The sequence below is a fragment of the Chinchilla lanigera genome, unplaced genomic scaffold (assembly GCF_000276665.1).
Source record: "Chinchilla lanigera isolate Chin_1 unplaced genomic scaffold, ChiLan1.0 scaffold00059, whole genome shotgun sequence".
Classification (NCBI taxonomy): Eukaryota; Metazoa; Chordata; class Mammalia; order Rodentia; family Chinchillidae; genus Chinchilla; species Chinchilla lanigera.
In genome coordinates, this window is record NW_004955460.1 from 7867271 (window position 1) to 7878293 (window position 11023).

The window sequence follows — 11023 nt, forward strand, 5'->3', positions numbered from 1 at the left end:
CAGACCCATTGCTTGTTAATATTAAGGGTAGTAATTCTATTAGCTATTTGGCAATAAGTAGAAAAGTATCTCAATATAATAAAGTTTGTATACAGTATTATTTTGGCTTCATGGAAAAATGTATTTTTAAGGGAGTAGGATATGTTATATGTATGTAGCTGTGTATTTATATATTGCTTAAAGCACTTAACAGTGGTACTGAGTTACCCTTACGTGCAAATCTGTGCGGGTATACAAAGCAATTGTTCAGTCTTACTACTTAAGCACAAAAGCACAAAGGACTTCTCCCACTGAATTCACAGATCATGTCCCTCCCTTTGAATGAAACATGTCTTTATATGGTTTTCAAGGTCAAAGTGTTTCCTGTTTCATCTGAAATAGGTCTGGAAATTAATGCCAACCAGAGCTTGGATGGCTTATAGAGCTGGAATCTTTTCTTTTTCTTTTAAAGCAGGCAATAAACAATTCACAGACACAAGAAATAGACTGGAACTCTTAGAAATTCCAACTGGTTGTCATAGATACCTTGTCTCCTGTGGTCCCACAGGCAGTGTCATACAAAATGCCACAGTGAAATCCATCTACCTTTAACATTTCTGTAGGAGGCATTGTGTGGTAATTTTTCATCATCCCCTCTGAGAAGAACTTGCATTAAACTACAATTTTAAAGCCTCTTCTACATAGAAGATTATGTCATCTGCAAGTAATAATAATTTGACTAATGATAATTTGGACTAACTTTTTAAAAAAGATATTTTGAATAATGATAATTTGGACTGTCCACTATGTATATTTAATTAAGCACTTTTCTCAATCTAAAACCATTATCTATCTTGGACTAATTTATTTTTAAATAGTAAATTTGCTGCTACTTTTTAAAAGTAGGGACAACTTGTTAAAGAATTTGGAAGGATCTTAGAAAAATTATCATTATTTGCAGATGACATGATCCTCTATGTAGAAGACTCAGAAAATCCACCAAAAAACTTAGAATTGATAACCAAATTCAGTAATGTACAGGATACAAAATCACACAGAAGTCAGCACTGTTCCTATACATTAATAATGAAACCACTGAGAAAGAAATTAGGAAAATACATCATTCACAATAACACCAAGAAAAGCTAAATACTTAAGAATTAACCTAACTAAAGAAGTGAAATGAAAGCTACAGTACTACTATGAAAGAGGAGATCAAAGAAGACATCAGATCATGGAAAGATAGCCCCTATTCCTGGATAAGCAGAACCAATAAAATCAAAATGACCACACTTCCAAAATGGATATGCAGATTTAATGCAATCCCAACCAAAATACCAACAACATCCTTCACAGAACTGGGGAAAACAATCCTGAAATTCGTATCGAACCAGAAGAGACCTAGAATAGCAACTGCAATTCTGGGTAACAAGAGCAAAGCAGGAGGCATCACAATCCTGGACCTGAAGTTACATTACAAAGCTACTGTGATAAAAACAGTGTGGTATTAGCACAAAAACAGACACATACATCAATGGAACAGAACAGAGGATGCAGACAGAAGCCCAAATACATTCAACTGTTTGATCTTTGATAAAGGGGTCAAAAAATACACTGGAGAGAGATACCCTCTTTCATAAATGGCATTGGGAAAACTGGCTGTGCACAATGCAGAATATTGAATCTAGACTTATATTTCTCACCATGTACTAAACTAAAATCAAACTGGGTTGAAGAACTAAATGTTAGAAACAACCTGTTGAACAATAAAGTAGGTAAAACTCTTGAAGTCATAGGCATAGGTAAGGACTCTCTGAACAGAATCCAGTTGTACAGGAAATAGTCTAGAGAATCAATTAATGGGATCATATCAAATTTAAAAAGCTTCTGCACAGCAAAAAGAAATACTCAACAGAGTGAAAAGACAGCTTAAAGAATGGGGAAAAATTTCCGCCAGCTATTCCTCAGACAAAGGACTAATACCTAAAATATATAAACAACTGAAAAAATTAGACCACACAAAATAAAAGACCCAATCAAAAAATGAACAGATGAAATGAACAAACACTTCAGAGAAGAACAAATGGCTGATAAATACATGAAGAAATGATTGACATCACTGGCCATCAGAAATGTAAATCAAAACAACATCGAGATTCCATCTTATCCCAGAAAGAATGGCCACCATCAAGAAATCAAAGAGCAAGTGGTGGCGAGGTTGTGTGTGTAGGGGAAAGGAACCTTTTTACATTGTTGGTAGCCATGTAAATTAGTACAACCACCATGCAAATCAGTAGAGAGATGCCTCAAAAAAATTCAAACTACATATTCCATTTGACCTAGCTATTCCCTTTCTAGGAACCTTCCCAAAAGACTTCACATGCACAATTCATAGTAGCTAAATCTTGGAAGCAGCCTATATGTCCATCAACAGATGAATGGATAAAGAAAATGTGGTATTTACACACAATGGAGTACTACTCTGTCATAAACTGGAATCACCGCAGGAAAATGGAAGCACCTTGAGACCATAAATGTTAAGTTAAATATATCAGACACAAAGCTTAAATATTGCATGGCCTCTCTTATATGAGAAACGCAAATTACAAATAAAGAGCAAAATAAGAGATATTAGGAAGTAGGGAGATAGATTTTTCTCAAATGGGAAGGAGCTCTAGTAATGAAGGAGAAGAGAGGAGGAAAAGGGAAAGAAAAGAGGAATTAAAATGTGTTATGCATATGCACCAATGTAAACATTATATACTGCAAATGTTTAACAAAAATAAAATAAACATACAAAAAAACCCACTAATTTGAAATAGCCTAGAAAATAAATAGCCTTTAAGAAGCACATATCGCCAAGTGAGATGGTGCATGTCTGTAGTCCCACCACTGAAGAGGCTGAGGCAGGAGGATCGCCTCAAGTTTGAGGCCAGCCTGGGCTACATAGTGAGTTCCAGGACAGCCTGAACTACATAGTAAGACCCTGTCTCAAAACCAAACAAACAAAGCACGTGTCTATAGTTATCCTAGTTTTCGGACACAAAAATAGAGATACAGTTTTTTTTTTCAGCTTTGAATTTGTGGCTGATGTCTTTCAAAAGTATAACTGAAACGAATAATAGTATTAAATAAAATTGCTCTAAAAGATTTGAAATGTGGCTCAGTTATAGTTAACATAATTGTGAAGTCCCAAGAGTTTTGCCACCATCTTTGGTAAAAACTGATCCTGAGAGACTAGAGATAAACACACTGATGCCAATTCCAACTCTGCACTGCACAAAGGGGGGAATCCTATAATACAAGAAATTGTGAAGCAGCAAAAGTAAATCCCATCTTTCGTGCAGATTATCAATGAAATGGCATTACTACTTCAAAATATCAAATTATAACTGGAAAGTTTATAACATTTTCAAAATGATGTCCACTGAATTACATCTACCTACATTGGTCGGTATAATCAGGCTAGATATAGATGTAATTTAACTTATACTTGTGTGTATACAAAGTTAAAACTTTGAAATCATATAGTCAAATTACCTAAATCAGTTACAATAGTCATTACTATTTGGGAAACTAAGTATTTGCCATGATGAATATCTTATTTTAATAACTGCAATTTATTTAGTGATACTGGGGTATCACTAAATCCAGGGTTCACACCCAGCTACATCCACAGGCTTTTAAAATTTTTTAAAAATTTTGACACAAGGTCCTGCTAAATTACTAACTTGCCCAGATTGGGCTCAACCTTGTAATGCTCCTGCCTCAGCCTTCCAGAGTGCTGGGATTACAGGTGTGCACCACCACATCTGGCTCAATTTAATTGTTTTTATGTCTGGAAATTCCTTGCATTCCATCTTTATTAAACTCATTTATTATAAAACAGAATTTCTTCTTTTGAAAACGAATTTCGGGGTTTCAGTCCTTATGCTGTTCCCCCTCATGCTGTAGCAAAAAAATCCTAAAAACGCCTCTTTTGATGGCAAAAACGTGATGGATTTAAAAATTACCTAGTTTTAAATTTCTGACTTACAGGTCTTTGTTGCCATCTGCTGGTTATGTTGTTTAGTTGCATTTTCTTATGCGGGGAAGGCGGCGCGGGGGTGGGGGGCGCCCGGCCGTTGGGGCGCCCTCCCCTCCCCTCCCCTCCCCTCCCCTTCCCACTAACGGCGGCCGTAACGGCGGCGGGCGGGTCTCGAGGCTGCGCCTCGGAACACGGACTGAGAGGAGATGGTCAAGCACAGGAGAAAGAAGCGCGCCGAGGCGCGACCGGAGTCGCCCCGGATCTCCCGCGCCAGGGGTGGGGAGTCCGAGCTAGAGGAGGAGCTTTGCATGGATGAGGTTCCTGGGAGCCTGACCAGCCTCGCGCAGCTCCTGCCTTGGGTCCTGGATCGGCTCTGCGAGAAGGCGGGCGCCCTGAAGACACCCGGGACCCGCCATGGCGCTACTCTGGGCCTCGGTGAGCGGCGGGAGGGTGCGGGCCTGCAGGGGGCGCTGCTCCTGGACGGAGATGGGGACGGGGCTCGGGGAGTGGCGGGAGGGCGCGGGCCTGCAGGGGGCGCTGCTCCTGGATAGAGATGGGGGACACCGCCGGTGAGAGTCTGTGAGGACTAATGCAAAGTCCCAGACTCAGCGCTCAGCCTTCTCAGAGAAAGTTACTTTAGGACAGCCAGCACCAGTTTGTAAAAACGACTGGCTGCCTTTCATGGACAGACATTATGCTGCTCTGCATTTAAAATAAAATAAAGGAAGTGGTTATTTTCCCCGAGTTTTCTTTAGTGCATATTTTACAGATGAAGGGTTTCATTGTGGCAGATTTTTAATGCGCTTAACATGATTTCATCGTTCTCTCCATCACCCTCCGCCCTAGATTCACTTGGAGGGGGTGTTCAATGTGTATAATGTATTTTTAATCATATCCCTGTTGTTTTGACTAGCGGAGATCGCTAATAGTGGATATGTCACAAGGAAGTGACTCCCAACCTTTTAGATCTCAGATGTGCTGTGTACATGTCTCTCAATAACCAAAGAATGGTTATGAGGACAAGGGAGCTTAAGAATAGTAAAAGTTTATTGAGATAAAGCTCCTGAGAGAAAGGAGGCTTCCCAAACGTGGGTTGCTGCCGAGCTTCCTTGCCTGGAGGTTTTATACATGCAAATGACCACATCTCAGACCACTCTGGGTCAAGCTGAGGCCAACCCATGGAGTTACAAGTATAGTAGCTTGGCTGATACTGATCCAGTAGGGAAATGAGGCATGTAGCAAGGGTATACAGTAGTCATCCTTAACTTCAGCTTGTTTATAACTTGTAAGGTAGAAGGATCAAAGGCATTTTGGGGAAGGGAGAGGAGGCTGGGTCAAGGTGTTCTAGTCACTCACCTTGTCATCTGATGCTGAGCCAGGTGGGACTGATTACAGTACAATATTAAGCTGAAGTCTGTCTTTAGGGAGGCCTGCAGGCCTGGCTCTCTTCCAGCTGGTGTCCAACCACAGTTTAGCTATGTCTCATCTTCTGCACTGACTCTTTGAGGGCCCAGTTACTGTCTGTTAATTTCTATCTAATTTAACCACTTGTAATAGAAATGGGGTCAGAGTAGACAGTATGCTTCAGGCATTAACACCTGTTTGCATGAGGAGTCATGTGTAAGTTTTACGAGCTGTGCAGTTATCTCCACGGACTCATTACACAGGCAGTCAGCGAGCTGAGGTCTGTCACAGGGAAGGCGCCTGATGAGTGTTGTGAAGCAATGCCTGACCATGGCCGTCTCCGGAGCTCAGAAAAGGGAATTCATACTTTAGGGTGGGAAGTGGGAAAGGAGATCAGGAAAATCAGCAGACTTTCAGGAAAAGTTGGAATCTGAATTATGACAAAGCACTAAGCTTTGAGTGTGTGATCTGGTGGCAGTAAGTACTAGGGCCTGACAGAACTGCGGGATAGAGGTTACCAGCTCCCGCAGCACAAGAGCTGTCGGGTTGCAGGAAAGTTTCTGAAAGAGGAGGAAGTTGGAATTGGGTTGGAAGATTGGGACCAGTCCTGAGAGCCAAGTTCAAGGTTGGGGCCAGGGCATTTGCACCTCATTCTGTTGGAAGGCACTGATTGGTTCTTCTCTTTAGCAAATGTTTTTCATGAGATGAAATCACATAATCCACTTTAAATTCAATGGCATTTAGTACACTGAATGATTTTTAAGTAAGAGAGCAACTTGACCAGAACAGTGGCTCACAGTGAACTAAACGGCACGTTCATAGGTGCATCGGAGGTGGGCTGAGAAAGGAAAGAGGAAAGCATGGTTGGAAAACCACTAGTAGAATCCAGGCCAGTGATGTAAAGGAAGATAGTAACGATAGGAATGGAGAGGAGAGGACAGAGGTGAGAGGTGATGGAGAAAGGCTGATGGTAAGGTAGAGAAAGAAAAGAAGGGAGGGGGAAGGCAGAAAGTTCATTCAGGAATGAAGATTGTGGATTTGGAAATTATCTTCGTAAGAGTGAAAGTGGAACTTTAAGATTGGGTGAGATAGTCAAGGGACACCAGTATGGAGAGAAAAAGGGCATAAGGGAAATATACTTCAGGAAAAGTCTTAAACTTTAAGAGATGAACGCAAAGAAAAATCAGATTAACTGCGTAAAATGTGAGTGTTTAGAAAAATAGAACTAGGAGAGTCAGTATGACAGAAGATTACAGAGACAGAAAAATCTAACAAATTGCTGCAGGAGGGTTGAAAAGCTTAAAAATTGAGCGGGCTCACTGACTGTGATAATGAAAGTGTAGTTGGTCATTTAAGAGAGTTGTGTTCTTTTAAGAAAGAAACAGACCAAGGATCTTGTCACTGAATGGGAGAGAGAGGGGAAGGCTGTGGGCTCACGGGAAGACTTTTAGGTTCTAGGAGGAGGAAAGACTGAAGGGAAAGGGTTCCGGGGAGGGAGTGAGGTGGAGGATCCAAGAAAGGGAAGCACTGAAGGAACAAAGTCTTGAAATATTTGGGTGGAGATAATGAAGGCCCTGTTTGAGGAGCTTGCTGTGAAAAGAGGAGATCTGCTTTCTCTTCTGAGGTGGTAGAGAATACAAAACCAGGATTACAATACAGAGAAATGTTTGGAGAAATACAAAAATGGGTCTAGTAAAGACCTTGTTCCTCTTGGGTTTGGTTTAGCAAAATAAGAAGCTGAATCATGTTCTATGAGCTGCTGGAGAGGGAAGCAGGGTCCAGAGCACTTGCTTTCACCACGAGTGAGAGGGCTGGTGATCAGCACATCATGCATTTCAAATATTGACATAATCCACCCCCTCACCCCCACCCCCATGATTTTGCAATTTGTGTTGCTTGGAGGGATTGTAAGATACAGAAAAGTTTTGGGGATCTTGGGGAAGACAGATGGATTTGGTAGCATATTTGATCCTTTTCATTTAAGTTTCATGTGTAAGACTTTTGCCAGTGTGTATAATTTTCACAAAGAGAATATTAACATGCTTAAATGAGACAGTTTTGGTGTTTCTTACAATTAATGAAGGCTCAGCAGAAACACATCTGTTTGGAATTTAGAGAGAAGGTTTTCACTTTCATTTCAGAGTGGTTCTGAGTACATTAGATAGACAATGTCATCCTAGGGTTGAGTGCATTTACCTAGCATGCAGCAGGCCCTGAGGTTCCAGCACCACCAAAATTAAAAGTTGTGTTAACACGGTAGTAAAATTATGTTTTTCTTTGAAGATCCTGTGAGTAAACCACTTAAGTTTAAAGACCATGTACTCTTCCTGTTGTATCTCCATCTTTCTCTTCTTATTTTATTGTCACAACCTTTTAAAAACATTGAAGACCATTTTTAGCATACAGGCAGTAGCAAAACAGACCATGGACTGTAGTTTGCCCCTTCTGATATAAGACAAGTAAATCTTAGAAGGGTTGAAAATGAGCCCAGGGTCAGAAGTCATAGGAGGAAAGAGCAGACATGAGATTGAGAATTTCAACATTATAGTTTTTAATTGAATTTATTTTGTTAGCCAACCCGAATAACTTTTGAATTTTTTAAGAGATTAAAGTTGGTGGTTTGTAAGATGACTTTGGACAGGCATATGAAATACCATTGCAGAATCTTAGAAAGAAGCAGGACTTCTTAAATAGTGAAGTAAACTCGTTTCTCATGGCAATGAGGAGTAGATACTGGGAAAATTATCAAAATCAGTGTTTCCAGAACTCTGGAAATTAACCCAAAGCTTACAGCAAGCTAAAGGACCTTAAAAACAGGTTTTAACTTGTTCCACCTCCATTTCCTCACCCCAACCCCATGCTATTCTGGAAAACAAGCAGCTCTCCAGTGACAGAGCGATGGACTGAGCGTGCAGTTCTTCATTAAGCCCTCACCTAGGGCAGTGTCCCTGTGGGTCTGTCCCAAGGTTCCTTACAGCCTCGGGCACTGGGTTTGTGCTGGGCCATCTCGGTGCCTGGGTCCGGGAGCTCAGGAGAGCTGACAGTTTCTCAGGACTGGAGGTGCAGGCGGGCTCTCAGATGTGCTGCTGTGGAAGAGCTTTAACCAACCATCTTCTGATGAGCATGAGGGCCAGGGTTCGAGAGAGGCTGCTGTGGTCTAGAGTTTTTCCTAAAAGAATCTTGTTGAGTGCAGTGTGTGTACATGTTTCTCTTGAAATGTGTGTACAGAAGCGTAGAAAATAAGACACAATAGAGAAAATTACTGAAAAAATAAACCACACACACACAGAAAAGTAAAAATCAGCTCTTTCATCGCTGTTTTACAGATGACCTCAGAGGGAGGCACAGACCTTCCCAGCCTCTCCCTGTGCCCGTTTCCAGGCCCTCTTAGCATGAGAAGAGGTTAGCAGGAGTCACAGTCTGCTGCAGGCCCTAGAGTTCTCCCTGTGCTCCTAGGACAGAAGCAGTTGGCCACCTGGCTTCAGGTGCTCTCTCTCCAGACATGGAAGCAAGTGCATTTGAAGTGTTTGGTTCAAAGGGGTTTATAAAGCATCTGCTAATGACTTTCTTTTTCTCTTTTTCCAGCTGCCTTTGTGGGAATTTTGCATTGGTAAGAGTTAGTTTCAGTTTGTGTACCCGTGTGTGCAAATGTATTACTTTTTATTGTACAAACCTCGTATGTGAAGCAGCATTTACAAAATAGATGCATTAGGGAAATAGTAATTTATGAATTAAAATACCTTTGCTTTTCCAAAGAATTTACCACTGCATTTGTGTGTGTGTGCTTCTTGAAATATCTAGCTTTTCTAGTATATTTTGAAGTTTACTTACTCATTTCCTTATTTTATACTGGTGATACCTGTGTGCTAATGACATAAGGTTTTTTGCAATGCTTGCCAATTGGAAAGCAGTAGGAGTGCACAGAAGGTTCTTTCCTGTTGGGGCAGAATTGAATGGCTCTGAGCTTTCCGTGGGGATGCATAGGCACTTTATTTTATAGAAGTGATCTATTTTTAATAGTTGTGTGGAAAGTGAGGACATTTTCCACCTCGAATGCTCTCATGTCCCCTGAGCTCCGGGCCTTCTACTCCTGGGAACGGTGGAGTCTGCCCACATTCTGCTGGCACAGTGCCGCTGTGTCCTGTGGGCCTGCAGGGAGCTCTGGGCGTCAGCACTAAGGCTGGGATGGTAGGCGGCAGGGCGCCGAGAGCTGTAGGTACACATGAACCATGTGGAAATAGTGGGTGGGGAACCAAAGTTTTGCTTTCTTTTTGGCTTCATTAAAAAGCACTACATAAATTAAATGTAGCATAAGTGCTGACTGTAACTAATTTCTTTGTCACATATGATCCTTTTGTCACTGCCCGTTCCTGTTGAGTTGCATTACCAAAATATCTTCCAGTTCAGTCCTGTGTTAACTGGCATTTAAAGTTGATCTTTTATGCCATATCACACTTAAAAACCGATTTCATCTCAAGTGATTTTACATAAAATTCTATTCTGAGCACTTTTCAACAGTTACAGAGATAGTTCCCAAATCTGGTACATTTGAATCACTTGTTAAACAAAAACCTGCCTATGTTCTCATATAGAGGCCTGAGATAGAAGAGAGGCGAGAGCCGCAGGGAAGTTAGATATACATACAAGTAAGGTTAAGAATGGAGCCAAGGAATTTCACGGGTGTGCTGCCCTGGATTATATGTGCCCCTAAACATAAAGTTTATAAGCAACTATAGCTTGACTAATTTCAGTATTTGTTACAAAAATTATTTTTTTCCATTCCATAGCTTTTTTACTTTTTTACCTGTGATTTTATTGTTATAGAAGTGATTCTGAAACCGGTTCTTATTGAAATATACTATTTCATTTTTTTCCCAAGGTTACATTTAACAACACTTTTTGAGAATGACCGTCGTTTTTCTCACCTCTCCACTTTGGAACGGGAGATGTCATTTCGCAATGAAATGGTCAGTTCTTTCTCCTAGTGAGTTAATGTGTGCTTTAAGAAGAGTAAGACTATAAAGTAGAAATTTATTAGGAAGGAAGTAGGTTTCTGATGAGTGGTGTCACACATTTCTCCTTTCTGTCTATCTGAATTTTCCAGAATACTAGGCACTTCGGCCTCTGCTTTTGATTTTCATCTGTATAACCCCTATAATGCTTTTGAACACCTGAATATGTGAATGTTTGTATCACATTTGAATATTTTAAAAGTATTATTTCCAGTGACAGGATATAAAGTATTACTAAATTAAGCAGATAGTCTGGGCTTTGATGACAAATCACTGGGTCCAGGTAGCAGTTCCAGCTTCTCTGGATGATGGTTGGTCGGTTACCTTCCTGATTCTGAGTCATCTCATCTGTTAATTAGAAATTACGCCAACCACACAGGGTTTTGTGAAAATGAAAGGAGATAAATGAACAGGGGCACAAATCACAGTACCTGGCACACAATAATATCTTGTTATTAGTAACCTACACACAGCAATCAAAATGTATGGTGAATATTTAAATTTTTAAGAATGTATGACTGTATGTTTGTCCTTTTTCTCAGTGCTGGGACAAAAATATCCGACATCCACAATTTAAAGGAGGGGAGGTTTATTTTGGCTC

The 11023-nt window shown here is 40.6% G+C and overlaps 1 protein-coding gene across 3 annotated transcripts in view; it reads left to right on the forward strand.

Moving 5' to 3' along the window:
- Positions 1-4150: 4150 nt before the first annotated feature.
- The window catches only part of LOC102007742 (probable C-mannosyltransferase DPY19L2), an 89075-nt gene continuing 82202 nt past the window's right edge, over positions 4151-11023 (forward strand). For 2 of the 3 annotated variants that reach the window (XM_013521290.1, XM_013521292.1), the window contains exons 1-3: positions 4152-4441; positions 8996-9020; positions 10290-10377. In XM_013521290.1, the coding sequence (XP_013376744.1) occupies positions 4213-4441; positions 8996-9020; positions 10290-10377 (342 nt within the window). In that variant the 5' untranslated portion in view covers positions 4152-4212. Of the gene's footprint in view, positions 4442-8995; positions 9021-10289; positions 10378-11023 lie in introns of all 3 variants that reach the window. The other variant, XM_013521291.1, reaches the window with a different exon arrangement.